The sequence below is a fragment of the Melospiza melodia genome, chromosome 3 (genome assembly GCF_035770615.1).
Source record: "Melospiza melodia melodia isolate bMelMel2 chromosome 3, bMelMel2.pri, whole genome shotgun sequence".
NCBI lineage: Eukaryota > Metazoa > Chordata > Aves > Passeriformes > Passerellidae > Melospiza > Melospiza melodia.
In genome coordinates this window covers 130,660,648-130,685,414 of record NC_086196.1, presented here as the reverse complement: position 1 = coordinate 130,685,414, position 24,767 = coordinate 130,660,648, and the positions used below count along the sequence as shown (strand labels likewise).

Here is a 24,767-nt window from a genome sequence, read left to right as displayed (position 1 = left end):
TAGCCTTTGAGGAGCAGTTGCAGTAAAAATAGTGATGATATGTATTAAGTAAGGTGCAGCTGTGTTGGAAAGAACTTTAAAAGACTTTCTGCCTTCGTTGTTTCTCACTGAAAATGCATTCAGTTTTGTCATGGCTCAGCAGAGTGGCAATTTTGAGTATTGCAAAGCAAAAGTTGTGTTCTCAAATATAACAAATGTTTTTATAGACACCATGCAGTATCACTTTCCTGTTGAGGCAGAAATATTGAAATCTTTGCACAGTTAAGCACAGCAACAAAAGGTTTAACTAGGTCTCCAGAGGTTGTCAGTATTCAAAGTGAAACCAGTAAAAATTCATCCTTGCATGTCATCAAACTCTCTCTCTATCAATTTCTTTCCATGCTGTGTATCTTCCCCACCAGCTAGTTTTATAACACCATACTGAAAACTTCTGCTGTCAGCAAAACAGACCAAGATTGATGTTTTTGTTCATCTGTGTACTCCAAGTGGTTATCAAATATGGCAACAGGACTTATTGTCTCAAAGACTGGAGACAAATAGATACTTTGCTGTATTTCACACGTTTCATACTTCTGTTCCCAGAATGAGAGTGGTTGAATTCTAAATTGATGAGAAAGAAAGAAAGATTTTGACTAGAATTATTTTGCATGCAATTTAAAATTGTGATGTTATATCATTAATTCAGTATTAACTGATGTGCATTTTAATGTTGTTGTTAAACTGTTTTGACACTTGTCTTAATAAGATTTGAGATTATTTAGTCACAGATTGGTGTCACAGATTTGAGGAAGTCCAGATTTTCAACACACTGAAGCAGTACAAAAATTTCTCTATGTAATTTTATTTTACTTGCTATGAGAAATATGCTTTTCATTGTAAAATATATGAAAAATGTTGTTATCTTCACTGAGAGGTGGTGCTTAAACTGGGTGATTATAGTGAACGTTTCCTTTCTGTCTAAATCTTCTGCTGGAATTGTTTTTCAGTCTAAGTTCTTAAACATCTTTATTTGAGAATTATTTATTTATTCACTTTTAAGACAGACATTTCAGTTTGGCTTGAAGTAAAACATTAGGTTACTTTGGTCCATGTTATAAAATTCTGGCTGAGGTTGAAGTAGTGTATTGTCTATACAAATTGTTCCTTTTTTTGCTTGATGGGTGGTTTTTTTAGGCAGTAAGTGAGGTAATTGGAAACTATGCCTACATCCTCAGTGACTTGTCCATCCAAAATCCATCATTTGTGCGTGGTCTGACTTGCATTCATATTTCTTTCATTATTGACTTGTCTGGCTGGCACAAAAATGCAACATTTTAAACATTATACTACATTTCCTTAGCTTCTCTGATCAGCGAGGTCTGTAAACACTTCTGTCTAATGCATTATAGATTATAGACCTGAGGAATCAAAGATTACGCTAAATGCTCTTGCACAAGTTTTAAAATCTGAAGGCTGTTCCTCCTTTTCCCACGGAATAATTCATTCTCTATGAACCATTAAACTTTTCCAGTGAAAAAAAATGGGGCTGCTGTGATGTAACAGTGTACTGTAAAAAGAACACACTGAAAAAAGCAAGACATTTCTGGACACCATGCCAATCCCTTCTTTCACTGGTAATCATCACTCCCTAAGGTACCAACTGGATGAAACACAGCCTTATGCGATAAATGAGTTAGGGTCAGTGGTAAGGACAGGACAATAGAAAAAAATCTGCCAGAAATTCTGCCTTACACTTCCTTCCTTTGTGAATCAAAAAGAGAATCAAAGTATAATTTACAGGAATTCTTTTTAAGCTGTTCTGATTGGAGCAGTCCCGCTACTCTCTTTCCTTCTCCTTCAGAGGTGTTTTTAAAGCACTTTACAGAATTAACTGAGGTGATATCAGTAAATTGATCAGACAGTAACTCATAGCTTTAAAAAATCCTAAGTTTTATACAGTGAACTTAAATTGCCAGAGGGAGACAATTAGATTATTGACTCTTCAGGAGAGATTCAAACTGATTCACATTTGTTTGTTAGAATTGCCATCTTCAAATAATGTCTTGCCAGGCACCAACTAATTATATCCCAGTAAAAGAGTAAGTGTTGAGCTGAGTTACTACTTCAGGATAACTACACAAAGTGAATAGTTCGATACATTAAAAAAGTGAAGGTGTAGAGAATGAGCATGCATACTTCTTAAGTCGACTAGCATGTTGGGCAGCCTGCATCCCTCCAGAAATGATCTGCTAGGTCATGAGTGTCATCTTGCTGAGGAGAGCTCTCAGTAGTTTTTGGGTTCTTCACAGGACCCAGTTGGAGGGTGAGCAGTCAGTGAAGCTAAGGCCTCTGTTCCCAGGAAAGAGCAAGGCAAGTGATCTTACTGCTGCCCCAAAAAATGCTGCCTTATCCTTGTCCTAGAAACAGCTGCTGAAAGCTTAATTGTTGTGCAGACAATACAAGTGGAATGACAAAAATAACAGTTCTAATTCATTAAAGAACAGTACTCAAGTAAAATCATTGTACCTCAAATGCTTAGCCTTTTTCTCCCTTTTGACTCAAATCTGTATTTGTCCATACAATTGTTGTTATAAACTCTCAGATACTGTTACTGCTTATCTTTCATAGTATTTTCTCTAGGTTTCATGTACTTCTCTAACTGCATAAAAAGGAATCTCATGTTTTTCCCTATAACAAAAAATTACTATATTCTGAAGTCATATTTTAAAAAAAAACCTCTAGTGGTTTTATTTATGCCATCAAAGATCTCTCCTTTGAAACAGAAGTTGAAAATAAAAGAATAAAACTTTTGCATATATAGGTAAATTAATATGCGACATGGATGTAGTAAGTTCTGAAGAGCAAAAATGGTGAATGATCATGCAATCCTTTGATAATTTCTTTTTGTTTCTCTCATACTTAGTTCTTTTATATTTATGAAACAGCAATAAGCCCATGGATGGACTCTTCAACTTCCCTTTTTTCATTCTGCTTCTGTCAGACGACCTTTACTTCTGCAGTAGATGGACACTTTTTACATTCTTCCCTGATCTCATAAATTTTGAAAGACAGTATTTTTAAAATGAACCAGCAGAGCAGATTCAGCAGTTTCAGTAATATGAATGAGGCGGAGGAGACTTTTGTCTTGTTCCAACGTAAACAATTTAGGTCAGCCTACAAATTACATTTTTGGATGTCTTGAGCAAAGTTACAAAATAGTTACTTGGGTGTATTTGACCTGTATTCATCACACAGTAGGAGTACTAATGATAATTGCTGTTCATTGAAGGCTGCAGCAAAAGATTCCTTACTTTGTTTGGTATCTGTGATGTCTGTGCTATCTGAGCTCCAACACTCATCAAGGGAGGCTAATGAGGCCTCAAAATTAAGAGCTGCCACTTTGCAGGGTGTCAGGACAGTGCAGAGAATGGAGAGTGGCAATAAATTGCTCAGGATTGCTCAAACCAGTGAACAAATATAATGGTGCATTCTGAACCAAGGGCAAGTGCTGCCCTATAGTGAACTCCACAGAAAGGAAATTACAAAGATTGAGTCATATGGTCATGAGCATGAAGTTTGCTGTAGTAAGGGGATCGTGAGAAAAATGCTAGAATAGTCTGTGCCATTTTTGTTATTGAAAGAGAATACATGTGCCAAAACCTGCATTATTAGTGGGAAAACAGAATATCGTAAGAGTAATTTTTTGTTACAGGGAAAAACATGAGACTCCTTTATATACAGTTAGAGTCAAAAAGTGCATTATTAGTGGGAAAAACACCCAAATTCAGAATTTCAAGCAATATCTTAAAATGAGCATGCATAAAAGAAAAATGAGTAATCTACAGAAAGAAAAAAAATTATCATAGCAAGTAGTGATGATCTAGTTTCTTTGTCCTAGATGAGGATAGCAATTGGAGATTAAAAAAAACCAACAAAACAAACCATAAATTCATGTTTCACGTATCGAGAAGCAATTTAGTGGCAGCTGCTTCTCATAATCAAGCCTTATTGTTCTTTTTCACCTTCCTTCTATATAAAGTAAGAGAAAAAGGTATCTATAGGCCTCCTAAAATTTTCATTCTTTGGTTCACTGTATGAGTATTTCAAAGAGTGTACACCTTATAGTTGTTATGAATGATGATTCCTTTGTGATACCAGATGCATGAAAGTAAGGAAGAGTGTTACCTTTCATAAGTCTTAAGTAGAAACATTAGATTTCTTTTTTCCTGATATGTGTGCATCATTTCTCATTAAAATTAAGCAGGACATTTTTCTGTGTCTAATTGTGGCATTTTTCATGTGTCTTAATCAAGAATTGCAAGACATTTAAAAATTCAAGACATTTAAAGGAGAAATATAGGTGGCAGCAAGCTAAACTGGGAATTTATTTAACACATACTGTTTTAGATGCACACACACATGTAAGCAAAGGTCATGAATCTACAGCCCTCTTGAGCAATAAGGGAGGGGAAAGAAAATCAATTCTAATCAGGAGACCAGTGCTATACCTCATAATAACAACTTCTCCATACACCTGAGGCACTTAGTAACATTTTGTTTAAATTTTAAGTCAAACCTCTTAGTTTTATTCTGTAATAGAAACAAGGTGGAAGCAATATAACTTTTTATAGGTTCAGGTCCTTTATTTAGTAGTTCTTGGTTTTGTTGTCTCAGTAACCATTAAAATTCAGGTTAAATACAAGAGCCATGCACTTCATTTTCACAAGAGTTTAAAAGGTTTGTTCAAAAGCAAATATGCTTAAATGATACATTGTGTGAGCAATTTTTCTAGGCATTGCTGCAATATGGGAATCGTTTTTTTATTTTATTTTCTCAAGTGAATTTTATAAAATTGAATTATCTCATTGTTCTTGAACTAAGTTGCCTTGTATCTTTGTAATCTTAAGTGAACACAGATTTATGGGAAGAAAATAATTTCCATTTCTGTGTAGTTAATAGAATCATCCAGAATAACTAGCAATTTTATTTCCTCAGCATTTGGTTTTTCTCTATGTCAAAGGTGAGCTGTGATTTTTTTCATTTAAAAAAGTTCATCATCTTCTGTCATGGGAAAAAAAAATCATGTATTTCTAAACCTGTTAGCTGTATAGACTGGAAGTCTAGCACTTCACAGATTCAATAAATGAACCTGTACATTTTAAATATTTCAAAGATGTTGTTTTAGAATGTGTGGTAGATTTTAGAACTAGGTTTTTATTCTTGTAAAATGCAACATGTAAGTGTACCTATGTATTTTTGAACAGTTTAGATTAAGCTTAAGCTTTTCAGTGTTGAATTATAGTCAGACTAGCATTGCCATTTCTTTATAAGTTTTCTGTCACTAATCTTTCTCCTTCCTCTTTCTTTTTACTGTATTCACAAGTTCCTTTCTTATAAATTGATAAAATTGTACTTCCTAAAACAATGAACAAATAGTTTTCTTCTATATCTAGTACACAGTCCTACTATTCTTAGCTTTCCATTTGTATATTGCCCTGTCTTTCCTTACATTAAATGACATAAGCAATCAAATTACAAAGGTATGAAATTTTTAAATTGTGAGGACTTCAGAGCAAGATTCTGCTTTTTTAGCTAAGATTATAATATTTAAAATGTAATGTTTTTTATGTTGAATAATTGTGGTTTTTGAAAAGTAGATACCTTAATGCATATAAAATAGGCATGTGACACCAACACAGAAAATTCTTCTAAAAAAGTGAATTTTTTGATGGTTGTTTAATCACTTATTTAAGAAAAGAGCTAATTCATACTTAAATGCTTACACCAAATTCCAGATGTAATCAAGAGCTATCCAAATTTCTGTGTCACAGAAGCAGTTGACGTGAATTTTCCACAACCTTCTATGAATTTTGTTGTTGATAGTCAATAAAGGCAAACCTTAGTGCATCTGTGCTCTTTATGAAATATTTGGTTCTATTTGTTAGCTCATGAAGAATAAGCTCCCTGAACTGCAGGGCCACTTTATCAATTTATTATTTATTCATTTTTAGGCACTACAGCAGTTAATTAAATTTGCCAAAAAGTCATGTGTAGTTTAAAAGCTGAATTTGATTTCCTTTAAACGAATAGCAAATAATTACTGCTAAAGCGGGAAAGATCAGATATTGAAAAGCTGGATAATTGAGAAACTGAGAAATGTGCTTTTCCTACAATATTTTTCTTTTCATGTCCTCCTTTTATAATTGCATTGCCATCTCCCTATTTATTTCTGTGTTTGCAGAGATTTATTGTTCATGTTTGGCAGTTTGCCAGTACTGCGAACCATGTTTTGCTTTGCTTTACCCTCTCTGTATCCCATAAATCAACTTTTCGGTGGCTGTGTGTCAGGAAATGGTAAATGTGAAAAGATAACAACATCAACAATAAAACCAATAAAAATCTAATTTTATCTAGAACTAATTCACTGTAATACACATGGCTGAAAGTGAGAGTTAAATACTACTTAACCTTCGTGTGGTTTGGAAAAGTGGAAATTCTCCATGGGCAAAGATAAAGAAATCTGGTTTAGAAAAATATTCGAATTGTCATTACCACAACCCTTTTGGTCTCACATTTAGCAGCAGCTGGTTTTGGAAGGCAGTTAGTGCAGCAGGTAGGAATGTGGAAGAGGCAGGCAGCAAATCAGGAGTGTTTGTGGCAAATTAGGGAAGTATATTAGTTTCTCATAACTTGGAGTCAGTGTTCAGTGTAGATGAAGCATGATAAAGCCAGCACCCAGAAATAATGCTCACAGAGCTCATACCCTGCAGGAGGCTGGAGGTTTTGCAGACTGAGATCCCAGCCTCCTGCCTATGGAAAAGGAAAATGAGGGGTAGATGAAGCATTTGATTCCGTACCATGAATTTATTGATTCAGGCTGTGCTGCACCCATACAATGGCTGGTGATGGGGAAGGGTGTCCCCTCCTTCATGGTATATATAGTGTGTGGCCCAATGCCTCAAGCCTGCCCAAGTTGTCTCCACATTCTGAAAGAGTTTATTTTAAGGAAAAATTATAGGAGAATTCTCAGTTTCCATGTACTCACTGTTGGTTACCTTGAATCTCCATTTAAGTGAAACTACACTTTTGTACACAGATTAAACTTCTTGCAGTCTTGTATAGAATTAAGGGTATTCTTCAGAAAACAAGTATTGAAATACTAATTTATAGAAAATCGTCACAAACTGGCCTTGATGGAAAGTCCAATCTTAATAGAAATAGTTTCTTTCTTATGACTCATAATAATATTCAAAAATTTTCCTTTATTTTTTTTTATACCATACTTCTTGTGCTGTAATTAGAAGTGAATTTAATTGTTATTCTCGCCCACTCCAGGTACAGAGATCCAGAAATAAGCAGCTGCGTGAGCTGTTTCCAGATGGATTTAGTATTCACCACGCGGGAATGCTGCGGCAGGACAGAAGTTTGGTTGAGAACTTGTTTTCTAACGGGCATATCAAAGTCTTGGTTTGTACAGCTACACTTGCTTGGGGTGTCAATCTGCCTGCTCATGCTGTTGTTATTAAGGTAAGAGCTTCCATACTCTGCAAGGGGTTATCTGTCTTAAAAGAAACCTGTGAAGAAGTATAGATAGCAAGATTTCTTGTGAGTTTTGGGCCTGGAGGGGAAATATCTGATTGACTTGAAATGTTATTTATATCTCATTAAACTGATTCTCTCCAGTGGGAGTCTAGTTTGTATAGTAAAGATTTAAATATATCAAAGATTATGAAAGGATTAGTTAAAGTACACTTCTGAAATCATACCATATTTGCCTAATTTCAGTATTCAGCTCATCAGGATTATATTCATGTGTATTTATGTTAATTTTTATTAACTTTTCCTCAACCAGGGAACACAAATATATGCTGCAAAAAGAGGCTCCTTTGTTGACCTTGGAATTTTAGATGTCATGCAGATATTTGGTCGAGCTGGACGGCCTCAGTTTGACAAATTCGGAGAAGGCATCATTATTACAACTCATGATAAACTCAGTCATTACCTGACTCTTCTTACACAGCAGAACCCAATTGAAAGCCAGTTTCTTGAAAGCCTTGCAGACAACTTAAATGCAGAGGTAACCTTTGATTTGTTTAGAGAAACTAGCAAACTTTAAAGGATTGACATTATTTGAAACAAAAATGCAATATTCTCACACTTTATTAAATTTTCATTGTCCATATTTTATTACTGTTAGTGTGTAGGTGTGTATGTATAAGTGAACTGCTACATATGTGAAAAGGAGGGGTCTTTTACAAAATATAGTAGGTATTCAAAGTAGGATGGAGGGTCAAAATACCATTAAGATAAAACTGTAGCAATGCAGCATTTACCTTTTAATCAGAAGTGATTTTTTAGAATTTAGTAGGTGTTCTGTGTAACTGAGAAGTAAAATCTGCAAAAAAATTAAAGCCTGTCTTTCTGTATGTAATCAAATTCACATATTTGACAGCAGGAAAGGAAGAAAAATGGACTTGGCTTTAACTTTTTTTTTCAAAGGCACAAGACATTTTTTCAGTTGAAGTCAAGCATTTTAGCTGAACTTAAATGTCCAGTGACATAAAACTGCTTATCATTTTGAAAGATGTGAGGTTTATTTGGTCTATTGAGAATAGCCTTTTAAAGATGTTTGTTATTTTATCTACACAATTCTTACATATTTACTTATTTTAACTTTTCATCACTTTTGCCATTTTCCCATCTCTTCTACCACAAAAAAAAAAAAAAAGAAAAGAAAAAATAAATGGAAGGCATACTTGCATTGGGCAGATATATTGCTCTCAACCATTCAACCATTTCCTTTTGACAATACTTAATGGTCCTGGAAATAGACACCTCTGAATATTCTCTAAGTGGATGGATATTCAGTTATTTAAAATTGCATAGTAGCAGCTTACACATTAGCAGTAAAAATTTACTTCCTGAAGTTGGTTGTGAAAGTCAGGAATATTTGTGGTTATTGTTCAGCACCACAATAAGTCAGGAGAGAGTGGTCTGATTTTGGGATACCATGTGCCTTTTCACTGGACAAAAATCCAGCCAGTTTTCATAGAAGAGCTTTGTTCTTATTTTGAGACACAGGAAGCAGACAGTGAAACAAGGGTTGGGTGAGCTTTCCTTCACAGCAGAGGAGTTTGCTACATTTTATAAAATACTAGGAAGTTAGTCTTTTTTTCTGATTTTGTGTAATGTTAGTGATCTGAAAAGAACAGTGTACTCATGGCTTTGAAATTACCCCAGATTCCATTAAGTGATACAGTTACAGAAGCTGAAGATGCAAGCAGAATTTTGTTAATTGCAGTGATAAATAATTGTTAGTAGAAATAGCAATGAAGCACAATAGTATAGCAAGGGGCATGAAAGCAACATATGTGACATTACTTATCCTCCTGTCATAACATGGAGAAAAAATTGGTACCTGCCAGATTACAGGCAGCCAAATCTATGAGCACTGGCAAGGAGCTATTGTGCCAGCATTTTTCGGAAAATAACTTCATAACATTTCCTTATAATTGGAGTCAGTCTAAACTTCTATGTATGCTGATTTGAGCTAAGGTAGTAGAATTCTCTGAGAAAGATAGAGATGATTTAGAAGAAATTAAGTTTATGTGGAGATGAGTATTCCAATATGCTGCACCAGTCTGGAAAAAAAACCACATTTTAAAATATATGCCATCATATGATAAAGTATGTAGTCTTAGGAAGCACATTCAATTTTTGTCATCTTCTGCCCTTTGGTAGTGACAAAGCACTGTATGGATACAAAATATATGGGTTTTGACTGATGTGTTGCAGAAATCAAGACAAGTGTGTTGATGACTACTGACAACTTCCCCATAACAGAGCCTGTTGGTAGCGCCAGGAAATCTGCACTAATGGATAATAAAACATATTGTAGGAGCAGAATCTGCTCTCATTACAAGTAGTTCAGGAAATGCAAATGCTTAATCTCTAGTTGTAAAGAGAAATAAATTAAAGGCAACAGGCACTGCTGAATTGTTTAAATTCTCAATTTGTTATGGACACACCAGTAGCTGAAAGAAGGGCTGATAAAATGAAGGCAGCAGTTGGAAGTATGGAAAGACTTCATGTTTCCACAATAATGTGAAATTGCTTTTATCTAGACCAGGTATCTTGGCAGAAATAGGTGGATGTTAAGAATGATTCAGATATTTATGGTAATATAACATATAATCCTGGCCACAGAAGTGCTAAGTGGAATCCAGGGCCTTGAATTTTGTACCTAGACTTATGTGGTGCAGGAGAGAAAATTTGGGCAATAATGCAAAAACTTGCAGTTTATATCCATATCAAAGATAATCCTCTAGAATCAAGAAATTTTCAGAGAGGATGGGCAAAGGAATAAATCTGTTTCAGTGAAAGGAGCCGATCAGTTTTTCTGTATGCTTCAGGAGAGAACAAAACAAATCCAGATTATATGACAGAGTTTTGTGAAGTAATACATGAAGTAATATGGCAAAAGCCTGCATATTTCCTGGGACAAGAACCAGGATGTTTTGGCTGCAATGAGCCAGTGGCAGGTTCAGGAAACAAAATTATGTCAGCTGGGTGGTTAGGTAGTGGAACTCTCTACAGGGGTCTATTTCTAAACAGAAAAGTACTTGAAAAACTGTCCACAAATGGAATAAAAATCCATTTAAAGATACCAAGTACGAAGCCAATGCCTTTAACTAAAGACCTTGAGATGCAATAGTTAATGAGTTTGGGAGAAACGTCTATGATGCTTCTTCCTCATTGTTGCATTTTGCCCTTCAGCACTTGCTGTTACCTGACCTCAGAGAGAGCTGATCTTGATGCTTCAATGCTTTTGTTCTTAGGAGAAGGGGAAACCTGAAATATATCCAACTACATTGAGCTGAAACAAAATTAAGACTTTGAATGGGTATATCAGCATGTCAGTCTGCTGTTAATTCTCTTCTGGAGATCTGAGGTTTGCTCTGGTTTTGTGGAGTTTTTTCCTCCTAAAAATTAGCAGGACAGTAAATAAGTGATGATCAACAAAGGCATGGAGATGCCCTTTGCCTTTTTTTCTTGAGATTTTGCCAGTGGGCATAATGGGATGTAAAAAGGAATAAAACAGCTAGTTAAGGTACTTAGTTGAGAAGAGCGAGTCCTGGGGCAGTTGACCAGCTGGCAAACAGAAAATACCTATGGCTGTCTTTTCTGGAAATGCGGGAAGAAAGATAAGATGCAGGGGATATGGTTTAATTAGACCATAAGCTTCAACTTATCTGGGAGCTATCATCAATAGCTCATACAATGCAGGTCACCATTCCTTCCCTAATGGTTTCCACCTGAAAGAGCCCTCCCTGACAACCACAGCTGGACTCCAGCTTGTTTGCTGGGCTGACTCCTTTCCCCAAAGAGCTTAGGAAATGATTTGCAGTGCTGGACAGTGGGCATACCTTCCCCAGGGTGTGTGCCTTCACTTGCATGTGCTTGCCATTTTCCTCTGAAGGCAGGAATGTAGAACCTGGTGGCTTTTTAAATCTGGACAAACCTCTTCATCTTCTGCCTTGAAAGAAAGGGTTCTCAGAAGAGAAGAAAAATTCCTTCAGAGTCCTTCCTAAAAGAAAAAAATCACTCAGGAGCTGAGTGACTGAATGGCAGATCTGTGTTTGGGGCAAAGCACAGGAGATTCTGTCTGACTTGGGACAGTTCTACTAGCATTAATTATTTCAAAAGCTTCACAGACTAAGACCATAGTCCTACGGGGCTGAAATAGTAATTTAAAGTCCACTGGTTTCCAAAGGAAACAGAAAATTGCTTACTCGGTTGTAAGAAAGGTTCCTTGCTCTCTTACCTTACCAACAAATATATATATATATATTGAAATTTTTCTTTGTGTAATCAGACTCAATTATATAACAATAACAGGTAGTATATTTGTAAAAAAGGCACATGTATGTAAAAAAGAATGTATTATGCTATATAATAAATTCAGTATATATGATGGGTAATATTTTTATGCCATTTTCTAATCATCAGAAATATCAGAGAAAAAAACCCTCATTTTTCAAGAGCTGCCCCACAAAAGCCGTGCTACTTATATCTGTTTACACTTTTTTGCAAATCAAAACCACCTCCTCTGAAATATCATTCAGCTTGATAAAGTTTGTGGTGTAGCATTTGTAAAAAAAAGGGGGGGCAAAAAGAAAATAAATGACAATAAATGCTACTAGGCTTGTAGCTCAGTGATGGCAACGTCAGTCACTGCAAAATTAGTTAAAATTGTGTGATGCTGCTTATTGCTGTAATTTAAAATTACACAGTGAGTTGGATAAAAATAGTACTTAAAACTGCATTCTGTGAGTGATGAAACACCATTGTTATATTTGAGCTATGAAAAATCAAAATTGCTTTATCAAAACTGGTGCAATTGGACAATGCAATGTCAAGATAGTAAATATTTCTGCTCACCAATTATTCCATCTGTAACTAAATGCCTAATACACCGTTGAGGAAGTGCTGGAAACTTGGATCATTCATACTGTTTAATGTAGGATAAATTTTCAGTCCCTAAGAACTTTACTTGAGCACTAGATGGCAGCAAATATTTAGAAATTACTCTGGGGTTTTTTTGACTGCATATTATTGAATTTGTGGGAAGAAGGAAAGCACAGTATTAGATTTCAGTGCCATATCTGAAACCCAACTGTATTTCACAATTGCTTTTTTCCTCAGTTTTGCTTTTAACTTATTAAAATTATTTACTAGAATAGAATAGAATAGCAGTAGAATCAGATGTTTGAACAAATGAGGCAAATAAAAAGTAAGGCATGTTTTGTTTTGGTTTTTGTCAGACTTCATTGTCTTCAGTAACAAGAATGTTATGTTTTCATGATTGTGAAAGTGGTTCTTGAAAATGCTACTATGTTTTAAGCTCTTTCAAGTTCTGCACTGGCAGATATCTGAGTCATGCAAAGAAACCAAATGCTCCAAATAACCTGTGTACAAATCAAGTAATAGTAACCTGTGGGCTCTATTCCATGTTGTCCCTGTAGCAGTCTGTGAAGAGCTGAATGCTTTTTTAGCTACTTCTGTGCATTATGTGGCTATTGCCTTGAAAAGCAATACTATGGGACTTCCCCCAATCTCCTTATGCTTTTGAACAACAAAACACCACTTGAAAAGCGTGTTAAGCAGAGCCTAGGGTTACTCCATGCTATTAGACATTGATATTAACAAGGTTTTACAGGATTCAAGTTTACTCAAGGCAGATATGCCTTTCATTGTTATTTTTAACCAGATATTTATGTTATTTGCAAAAGAATGTCAGAATTATTGTGTACGTCTAGGTACTTCAGTTTGAACATGCACATGTACTCAGTTCTATAGGCTTTTTTAAACTATTATTTCTGCCAAGTCACGTGGAAGATTTATATTAAATCCAAACACCAATAAAATAAATACAGCTTTAAAAATGCAGCAATGAATCACAAAACTTTGGAAAGAGGGACTTTTGCTTGTTTTAACAACCAACAACAACTAAAAAAGGTTTGTTCATGGGACATGCAGGAATATTAAATTCTTCTGGTAAAATCAGGTTAACTGGAATTAAGCAGTAAAATGTTTCTTGTGAGTGTAATCAGTACAAAATAGAGCTGAAGTTATCAAGTAAAAGTATGTATATGGTCAACAATTTGGTGATAAAAGTACTCAATTTTCAGGAAAAAAAAGCACTCTGTACAAAAAATTGTTTGGTACAGCTGATTTAGCCTTGAAATATAAATAAACATATATATGTATATATGTATGTATATATGTATATATATGGAGAGAGACAGATATAGATAAATATATATAGAGATATATATAGATAGTTATATATGGATATATAAATATAAAGTCTATTCAATTTTGTTATATTTTGATATACCAAAAATATGACAGATACCTGTATGTTTGACTTGCAGCTACAAAAGAGAAAACTATTTATAAAGACTGTGTATAAAAGTATTTCCAAGTATGAGGAAGAAAAAACCTAAAGATTCTTGGTATCATTTTGCTCAGGACCCAATGGTGCTCTCACATTGGCATGATGAAATTAATCTTTTAAATGTAGATTCTTTTCTTTTCAAGTACTTGTCTTTCTATTACCTTGACCATATCCACTACAGAATAATTTTGGTTTGTTTGTCTTTTTATTTTTATAACAGTCTAGCTCAATAATATCTTTTAGTTGTAAAAATTGTAAGTGATGTATGAAAGATCATTTATGGTCACTGTATCTATAGTATCAGGTCAAAGCAACCCATGTTATTACATGTTCACAAGATAAAGTTGCATAAATTAGTCAAGTTATTGGTTTAGGACTATTTCAAAATTATATGCATTCGATATATCCCAACACTTTCTTTAATCTTGTGCTAATACTCTGAATTCCATGTGTTTTCAGGCAAGTACTTATGTACAGCTGTAACATATATACTTAATTTTGTCTCTTCTCCTATTTCCAGATTGCTCTTGGCACGGTAACTAATGTGGAAGAAGCAGTAAAGTGGATAAGTTACACTTATCTTTATGTACGGATGAGAGCAAATCCATTAGTATATGGCATCAGTCACAAAGCTTATCAGGTATAAAATGCATTTTAAAAAAAATCTGTAACCTGTTCTGAGTCTCTAATCCTTCCCTGATGTGAGGATAAATATTTGCTATTTCTACTTAACCTGACATCAGCAATTCTTTTAAAGTGCTTAGAAAAAGGAAGATATTTTCTGTAGCAGAGTGTTTTTAACACTGAATTATGAGGCCCCTTCTGTTCACATAAAAATACATTTTAACTGGTCAAATTATGCTCCAAAGGACACCATTCATTCTTATCACACAATTACTGTAACTTAGGCTGTTTTCAGTGTTTCAGTTTTGTAGACTAGATAGAAATGATAAAAGAAAGCATTTTTGAGTTGCTTGATTCCCACTCACCCCATCAGTTTTTGTTTTAGAATGTTTCCTGGTATAATAATTTATAAACTAGAAAATAAACATTTTAATTGGGTGATATTTTCTATCATATGATTTATTAATTATAAGATTTTTAATTAATTTGTTTGGAATTTTTTGTCATATTTACAAGCATTCTGTGCTGTGATACGAATCAGTGCACATTTACAAAAGGGGGTTTTTTTCAAGTTTTTTCCGTTATCTGTAATTTTTAGGAAGATTAATAATTTTTAGGAAAATAAATTAAAAATTAATAATTTTTATGAAGATTTTTACAGATAATCTAAATATTATTACCTTTTCCTTTGTACAGTTGTTTATAGCATTTAATGTAAGCATGGTTAGACACAGTTAATTGAGCCTAATGCAGGGCAAACTCACAAGATAACTCCAGTTTATTTCACGTCAAGGATCCGTTTTGTGACTTTGTAATTTATTTTGACATTGTGAGCAGCAGTTTGTTAGGTCATGGTGACATGCAGAGGTATATGTCAGCAGACAATTGTTTGATATTTTTTTGTCTCTGGTAGTGGAAACTGCAGTGGAAATAGGTGTGCTATTGCTTAAGGAAGCTTTTGAAGACACCTTTAGACCTCTCGTCATCTCAAATTTATTTTCTATAAAAACCTGTGTAGTGCATTACCATATGTTAATATAACCGTATATAACACAGACCACAAAGTAATAGATAAAGGAGAATCAAAAATTGATTTGCTAGTGAGAAGAATGTTGTTGTCCCACTAATATAAATTCTGGGTTTTGTTTCACTATCAAATTCTAGATTAAAAGAAATGTAACTGTGGTAATAATAAGTGGTGAAAATATCAGTAAGAGAAATATCTTTTAAAAATTTTAAAAATAATGAATAGGAGTTTCTCTCGTTCCCCCTGCTCTAGTATTTCTGTTCAGCTGCTGAGAAAGTGAGAATTGTTCCACTAACCTTCTTTCTACTCCTTTGGATTTGATGTGCTAGTATTAGACATTCATATTTTTGAGTTAAGGCAGTAACAAATTATATCACTGTGAAGTGTTACCATTCATGTCCAATGCAAATCCTCTTGTTTCCTAGATAAACCAGCTTTAAACATCAAAGCTTATGATGTGATAGAGAGTGTATGAATGCTCTAGTGCAGGTATAAGCAAAGATTTGGTCAATTAGACCATTCCAGGCATAGGTATCCAATTTTCATAACTGGTGTCTTAGTGTACTTTAGTAATTGCAGTATGCCAATTTCTGTCTCTGTTTTCACTGACAGTCGGTGTTATCCATTCAGAATCCCTGTATCCCTTGTGGATCACACTTCCTAGCTGTTTGTGGAGACTGAGATCATGCAAACTCGTTCCCCATTCTCTTTCCACTGGCGCTCACCACATCCAGTAATTGTAATTCAGGGCACCCACACAATAGGGTGCACATCTTTGGAACCCCACATGTTGTCTCCAGGATCTTTCTGGGCTACACCCCGGAACAGGCTACTGCAGGTCCAATGCTTCGATTTGTGATTTTTCAAGTTGTTTGCCAGAAATGCCAATAATGCCTCTTACTGATTCATGAAAATGGCCAAAATTAATGACGAGCAGCAAGAGGAAAAAAAAAAAAAGAGTGGAAGGAAAAAGTGGAGCAAATGCAAATGTTGTATTAGTGAAGCCAGTAGTATGAATTGCAGGCATTTTCTCATACTTCTGGGGTTCCAATGAAAAGGTGCCTGGATTTAAAAAAACTTTCTTTGTCTATTTTCTCCTCTTTTGGTTTCATTCTTTGGTGTTCCCACAGTTAAGCAGAGCTTTTTACCACCATGAAATTTATGTCTAGATATAAAAATTACAGGAGCTTGTGCCCAACATTTCTCTCAGTAAGTTACAGGAAAACAGTGTGGATAATAATGTACTTTATAATGGATAGTAATGTACTTTATCATGCATTCTTAAATTTCCATATGTATACTCCAGACCTGCTCAGTTTCTTACTGTGGACATGCCAAGGCTCATTTTAAAGAGAATGGCTTAAAGCTGTTCTAGGCTGGATCCTTTATTCTGAGGACTTCTAATTATGCAAGTTCAACAAGAAGGGTGCTAACCATGGATTCTCTAAACTCAAATATTGTTTCATAGTTTTTTCAAGTTGGTGACCTTTCCTTTAAAGTTAAAACTTTTTAAAAAATGTTAGTGTGCTGTTGCAGCCTCAGCTTTTTGGAAGGCAAAAGATTGGTGGGTACTTTGGACTGCCGAAGGAATAGGGGAATAGGAAGTTATTTTGATTTTTCATTAATTTTTCCCCACGATAGTTTTAAGAAATATTGAACATCTGGCATCTAGATCACTTTTTTTTTTTTAACAACTCTGCTCTGAAATCTGACCTCAATGCATGACTTACTATTGAGAAAAGAAGTCTAGACCTTTGCCTCTTAGCTTTTGACTTGAAACTAAGGCAAGCCATAACTAAGGAGAAACAGCTTCAGGGTAACTGGCAAACATGGAATATTAGGAACAAGTCTCCAGCTGCTTTGTGGAGATTACTGTGTTTGTCTGCAGCTTCACCGACCGTGGGATGATGTCCTTCTGCACAAAGGTGAAACTGAATCCTGGCCCAGGGAAAACCAGAGCAAACCAAGGCACAATAATTCTTATAGCCTGCTCCTTTTTGCTGTTTTGGCCGTGTATCTCTGTTTCAGATTTACCCAGAGAGCTGGTATGACTTATTCTGTAAGAAATATGAACTATACACGAGCCCTGAAATAAGAATACTGCCTGTGGAGTAGAACAGTGTTTCAGTCCTTAAAACTAATTATTGCTTGTGCAATTAGAGCCATATCTCAGGTGCACAGACTGCAGAAGGTTAACATAACTATGAATCCTTTTCACTCATCCCTGTCAGTGTGGGTATCCCAGGTGCCTGATGTGGAAACACATAATTATACAGCAGTCCTACTCAGATGGGAGTTTTGCCCAGCCTTTTATGTACTAATGAGACAATGTGCATTATTAGTAGGACAAAATGTCCAAGTTCCTGAACTTTGATATGAATAGAAGTGATGTTGGGCACAGGAAACTCCTTTGTGTGATTTTAACATGAATGTTACTGTACATCTGTAACTCACTAATTAGAATATCCCAATTAACCTACCAAAAGCTTTTGGGGATTTTAAAGCTTTTTTTCCTAGGAAACATTTAAGCCATGCAATTTGAAGCTTAATCTATTATCTATGCAATTAAAGCCAGTCTCATGTCAGCTACACAGAAAGGTGTATCTTCGGCCATTTTTATGAACAGAAGGTGCCAAAAGATGACATGTTTTTTTGAAGTAATACAGTAATGATAATTTAATAAAGAATATGTTGTCATTACAACATCTTTCAAAATTTTCAATGTAAATTTGTTTCATAATCATACTAAATTTGTTTCATAAATAGTATTGGTCTCCATTGTAATGATAGTCCCAAATAATTGTAAAAGAAATTTTATTCTGATTATTTTGTCCTGTACATACAGGTTTTGGTCAGTAATGTCAATATAATTGTTATTAGTGAGATCGCAAGAAAATTATGACTTAATAACTGTACCTTCATTTTATCAGATTTTTGACTTTGTGTGACTGGATTACCTCAAGAAAATTATATATTAAATAATTCTTTCATGCAAATAAATGTGTGTGTTTCGTATTTAGATGGATCCAGCTCTAGAAAAGCACAGAGAACAATTGGTGATTGAGGTTGGCAGAAAACTGGACAAAGCCCGCATGATTCGCTTTGAAGAACGGACTGGCTTTTTTTCTTCAACAGATTTAGGCAGAACTGCCAGCCACTACTATATTAAATACAATACTATAGAGGTAAAAGATGATGTCCTGTTTCTGGAGGGTTTTTTCCTTTTTTCTTTTTAACATATGCCTAAAATAGTTGTAAGATATTACAGAATATGTAGCTGATTTGTTCACTGTATTTTCAAATCATATTTACTGAAATGGGGGGAGAGGAAATAGGAAAAAGAAAGAAACTAAATATCAAGCAATACTGAAAATTTAGACTCAGTGTGAGGTGAGGTTTAAATTTCTGTAGTCTTTTTGACTTGTTGTAGAAGAATTATAAGAAACACTTTGATATTCATGGTGTGTGCAACCATTAGTACTTGATAGCACATTGCCCTGTAGTGTCTGATAACAGATGACCTTCTCTGGCAGAAAGTCCTATCACGTTGACAACCTTGAACAACTTCTGGCGCTGTAATCAGATTGTGTTGTAAACGTGTTCAAAATTTTGTAGTATTGGAAACTTGATTTGATGTACACATTCATCTTAAAACATTTTCATTCTTAGTGAATAAGTGTTTTTCTTGAATAAAAGCTAAAGATTCAGCATTAATAATTTTTAACTGTATATTGTCACTGTGTTAGTCTCACTTAAGTGGCCACGTTGCATGTCTCTTGTTGTTGGAGTGGCCAAGGCACTGGGAGGAATTGTTTTTTTAAAACTGACAAAAAGTCATTATGGAATTCGTTCCTGTTTAAATTGCAACACCCTGGTCTTCCAATAACTTGCATTTTAGCCTTGTATGTCTTTTAAACTCTTGGATAAGGTTTCTTTGTTTCCTGCTATATGTGTATTTTTATTTCCAGTGACAAATCAATTATTTTTATTTTTAATAGACTTTCAATGAATTGTTTGATGCTCATAAAACCGAAGGTGATATTCTTGCTATAGTATCAAAAGCTGAAGAGTTTGAACAGATAAAGGTAAGGTTAAAGAGTTTCTTGAAGCTAGACACTTCTTTAGTACTTAATAAATACTGTCTACAGACACAAGTTTTGTTAAATGCTAAGCACCATTATAAAATGTTTTCTGAGTAAACATAATATGTTCTCGCTCAAATTTGTACGTAGTTCATCTTGAACTGTAATGCACATTTAATAGCTAGTTATGGATCTTTGAGTAATTCTTTAAAATGCTTTTAACAACTTTTCAGCTCCTTAATTATTATCGGGTGAAGCTAAGTGTCCATCTGAATAGTGTGCCGAGGGATGAGATAGTTTCTCTGTTTGAAGTTCAAGGCATTATTGAATGTCTTCCTGAACAGTTTGCTTTATCAGGAGTGAGGCAGGACTCACGGAAGTGAATTCTGATATCTTTTCTGCAAGGAACAATATTAGATTGGCAGAACGATAAATTCTCATAAATTCAGATCTGAAATCTAGAAAGTTGTCGTAACAGATTTTACACGGGCTAGAAGATTTCTGCTGTATTGTACTCAGTTCAATTCCAACCTCCCTTTTTTCCTCCCGTGTGGGCAGGACACAAGGCAGCACATTCCAAGCTGGCATGAGCTTGTTTGCCCATGCTTCCATCTCACAGAGGTACGAGCCAGACTCCACAGGGTTTGTTAGCTTGGGCTCATTGCCATTTTACCACAATTATACAACTTGCAGATCAGAGCTGGCTCTCATTCACCTGGCTCTGCGAGCTGACAGCGTGAATCCCTCACCATCTACATATTTACATATTTGCACACATTGTCTGGGTATTACCATCTCTTTATCTAATGGAGAAATTCTATTTTGCTGTAATCTCTTCTATTATAGAAGATAATAAGCAGTGAGGTTTCACAGTCATACATGGAACATTTTCCAAGCTAGAAGGGGTTTTTTTATGACAGTGATAATGCTTGACTAGGTCTAAATTTAGCGTAATTTAATATTTAAAAGGAAAGCATATGGAAAATATCATGTGATATGTTTCTATATTTTAATAAAGTTAGTAGTGATGCTTCTTGACTAAAGCACAGTTTTTCTAGTTTACTTTCTCAGATTTATATGGTATGGCATCAGTGCACTGTCATTTCCAGATTTTTGTGATTCATTTGCTGTGCAGCTCTGAATGTTAAAATGAATAACTGGTTTTCACAAGAAGAGCTCAGGATTTGCCCCTCTGTGTGATAGAAATTGTGACTTTTGATAAATTAATCACGTTTCCATAATGCCTTTAAAAATTCTGAATTTTGAGATATGTAGCTCACCAGTAGCTGAAATTCAGATCTGGATAAGACGTGTACTTGTGCTGTGCAAGAGCAGAAAAAAATATCAAAAATGCTGTTGTTAGCAGAGCACAGTATTCCCCTGAAAGCGGATTCATTTATGATGGTTTTATACTTCATGTCTTTCTTTCCTGTGGGACTAGTCACTAGAAAGTTGGGGATTTTAACCCAATTGTCTTAGGGTCTTTTGTATGTCAGGTATTCAGGTCCAAATGAAAATTACTTTCAGATGGTTCCCTGCAGGGACCAAACATTTACCCTCTTCAAATAAGTTTTACACTAACAGACTATCAGTAAGTCAAAGAATATGTAGATTTATGCTAGTTTTGCCATGTAAGGGTCATCAGTTAGAATGTGAAATGTTATGCATTATTCAAACCATAGATATTAATATTTCTTTACTCATATTAAGACTTAATCTTATTAACAGTGGAAATTTTAATATGATGAATCATAGTACTTCACAGTTTTGAGTTTAAAAATGTATTACATCACATGCAAACTGTGTAACTATAATGAGTACATTTAATGTTAATTCAAGATTGCCCTAATCCAGATGGACAGAAGTTTTACTCTGGTCAAATAAAAAATAAAATCTCATCAGATGAAGGATGACAAGGTCACAAGATTCAATTTTTGTGGCATATCAAATTTTTGTATGTCAATGGCAACCTTAATAGATGGTGATGAATAACAAAATGTAATTGTGTCCCTATTAAGATAGTTTCAATTATGGTCTATTAGCTACATTGTGGAAGATGTGGGTTTACTGCTTTTTTTCTTCTTTTTTTTCTCCTTAAAACTAGAGACTCCATTTAAAAGTAATATAACTATGTTATAAGGAAAATTTGATTTCAGTGTAAAAATTTTCATCGAATTGCTTCATCCTCTTCATAATGTATAATTGTGTTGTAGGTAAGAGAAGAAGAAATAGAAGAGCTAGATACCTTACTAAATGATTTCTGTGAACTCCCTGCTCCAGGAGGTGTGGAAAACAATTATGGAAAAATTAATATCCTCCTTCAAACATACATTAGCAGAGGGGAGATGGACAGCTTCTCCCTTATTTCGGATTCTGCATATGTTGCACAGGTAAAAATAGTATTTTCTGCATATTTGTTGCTGACTTCTGCTGTTTTAATTCTCCCAAATATTTACAATTATACAAGTAGGCCCCAATCTACATCTTTTTTGTACATTTTTGTGCAAATTTCTTTGAAAATCAGAGCCTTGTGTTTGTGCATGCATGTGAGCCATAACACTTGAGTAGAAAAGTTTTGCAAAAGGCTACCTTGAGAGACTATGGCGGTTTTTGTTAATTATGAATGCCCTTTTTTTGTTTGTCATACCCATAATCTTATTCTGCTTAGTTCCTCTAACTGTGATTGCACAGAAATTATATTCTCTAAATTTCAGGGTTTTCTTCTAAATGTGAAAAACTGTTGTAATCTTTTCTTATGCTTTATGTGTTTTTATACTTTATTCTGCAAAACATATTTTTGATGTGTTTGATTCATGTGTTTGATTCACATACCTTGGTTTACTCATGAAAAATGTGCTATTGTAATTCTGTTGCTGGATGTAATCCAGCAAAAAATGTGCAGATTGACATACCAGTCTATTTGTTGGCTTCATTTGACGCCTAAAGGGTTGATTGTAACACAGCATGTTTAATTACCACACATGGGCAGGTACAGAGGGGGACATGACACAGAGATCTATTTAGACAATTGTGAACCCAAAAAATGGTCCCTTTTAGCCCTTCTCACTCTCACTCTTCTTTTCTAAATTTAATAGTCAGCAGAGATGTTGCATGGAGTTATTTTTGTCTCATCCTTACAAACTGCTTTGGAAAGAGTTAATCTAAAAGTTGCATTTAGTTGGTTGGTGCTAAAGATGAAATTTAAATATTCAAAATTATACATAGTCTTTAGCAACATTTTCATAGTAACAAAACCTTTTTCAGAAGTGTTTGTATTTTGTAGCACATATGAGTATAAATGAGAAAATGCTGAATTGATTGTACACACCATAAAAATTGTGCACTTGCATAGCAAAATCATTTCCAGTAGGATCCTTTTAATCTTTGCTTTCAAGGCAATTCCTTTTATTTGTCTGTCTCATTTATAGCATCTTTAGTGAGGCAACATGGTCTTCTTCTTAGATCTTCATATACTTGTGGAACCAGTGCTACAAAGTGTGGGGTTTTTTTTTTTAATTTGGATAGTGAGTATTAAGAAAATTTTTCATCCTTTCTAAGTAAGAGGAATGTGCTTCTTTAGTAACATATGCTTCCTATCATAACCAAATAATTTTCTATTTTTTATTCCTGTTGGCGTAGCAGAGCCAGTAGGGAATGATTATATTCTATTCAATGAATCAAGAACATAATTCCTAATCCAGACATAGTACTGGTAGAGGAAAAAAAAAAGAAAAAGAAAAAAGCATAGCTTCATAATGCAGCTTCAAAAGTTTATAAAAGGAATATCATAACTTAGGTTTTCAGGATAAGACTGACCTCATTCAAACTTCTGTTAATAATTATTTTTCCAAGTCCAAAGCATATTTGTACAGTTTGGTTGTACACTATTTTCAGAATATAGTAAATGTTTTTAAACATTCACTACTGTTAAGCTTCTGTGCAAATGTTGTGAAATCCAGTGTGAGATGCAATGCTATTATAGAAGCATAAACTAGAAAATAACAAAAATTGAATTTCCATATAAAGTGAATTTGCAGGTGTCTGTTATGGAGGGGTATATTAAGTGAATTTGCTTCAGAAGTGATTGATACACAATAAATTTAGAATTCCATAATGTTAGCATAACTGTGATCAAAGTTCTATGGCAGACCTGACACTACAATTTTAATTGGTTGCACATGTTTCTTTTCATAATTTCAGAATGCAGCCATGAGGTAGTTTTGTCACTAGACAGTGATGGAAAAAATAATTTTCAAAAATGTTTGAAATCAGTTTGAAAAGAAAAATCTATTGTTATGGTTTGTCAAAGATGAGTCTATGGGATCCTTTTCATTTTACAAAGAGTATTGAGAGAATTACAGCAGTTTTGCCTTTTTTTTTTATTTTTTTTCCTTTTCACTTTCCAGAATGCAGCTCGCATTGTTCGGGCTCTCTTTGAGATTGCCCTGAGGAAGCGTTGGCCTGCCATGACTTACCGGCTCCTGAACCTCAGCAAGGTCATTGACAAGCGGCTCTGGGGCTGGGTGAGCCCTCTGAGGCAGTTCTCAGCGCTCCCCCCCTCCGTCCTCTCCAAGCTGGAAGAGAAGAATCTCACCATCGACAAGATGAAGGACATGAGGAAAGATGAAATAGGTGAGAAGCCAGCGAGGCTGATCTGCCTAAACTATAGAAAACAATGGGCAAGTAAGAGCTGAATCTGAGCCATGCATCAATATTCCCCCTCTGCTCTGGAAGCCACATAGCCACATACCACACATTAATATGGTTTGTCCAATAAAGAAGGTTTTTTCCCGTCTCCACAGCTTGTAAAACGGCACAGCTCTGAGGATAAGGCCAGCCCATGTCCTGGCAGTCACAGAACACAGATGGAAAGGAGATGTCCATTGATAAGTGTTTAGGTGGATGTGTGTAGATATACATATTTATGTTGACCTGTGTGCTTCCCTTTCTGCCCACCTTACCTAACACACTACTATAAAAGGCATCTGTTTACCTTTGCCAGTTGGCACAATGTGGCCTTATTTCTTATTAATATGGAAAAGAATAAAACCAGATTATTACATCCAGATATGCTATCAGTAAATGGCCTTCTTCT

General features: G+C 34.8%; 1 protein-coding gene across 3 annotated transcripts in view; it reads left to right on the top strand.

Annotated features, from left to right (window-relative positions):
* The window catches only part of ASCC3 (activating signal cointegrator 1 complex subunit 3), a 253,580-nt gene that overhangs the window by 146,001 nt on the left and 82,812 nt on the right, over window positions 1-24,767 (top strand). For all 3 annotated transcript variants that reach the window (XM_063153070.1, XM_063153072.1, XM_063153073.1), the window contains 7 exons: window positions 7,315-7,506; window positions 7,832-8,056; window positions 14,460-14,579; window positions 18,611-18,775; window positions 19,589-19,680; window positions 21,891-22,062; window positions 24,079-24,304. In XM_063153070.1, the coding sequence (XP_063009140.1) occupies window positions 7,315-7,506; window positions 7,832-8,056; window positions 14,460-14,579; window positions 18,611-18,775; window positions 19,589-19,680; window positions 21,891-22,062; window positions 24,079-24,304 (1,192 nt within the window). The remainder of the gene's footprint in view (window positions 1-7,314; window positions 7,507-7,831; window positions 8,057-14,459; window positions 14,580-18,610; window positions 18,776-19,588; window positions 19,681-21,890; window positions 22,063-24,078; window positions 24,305-24,767) is intronic.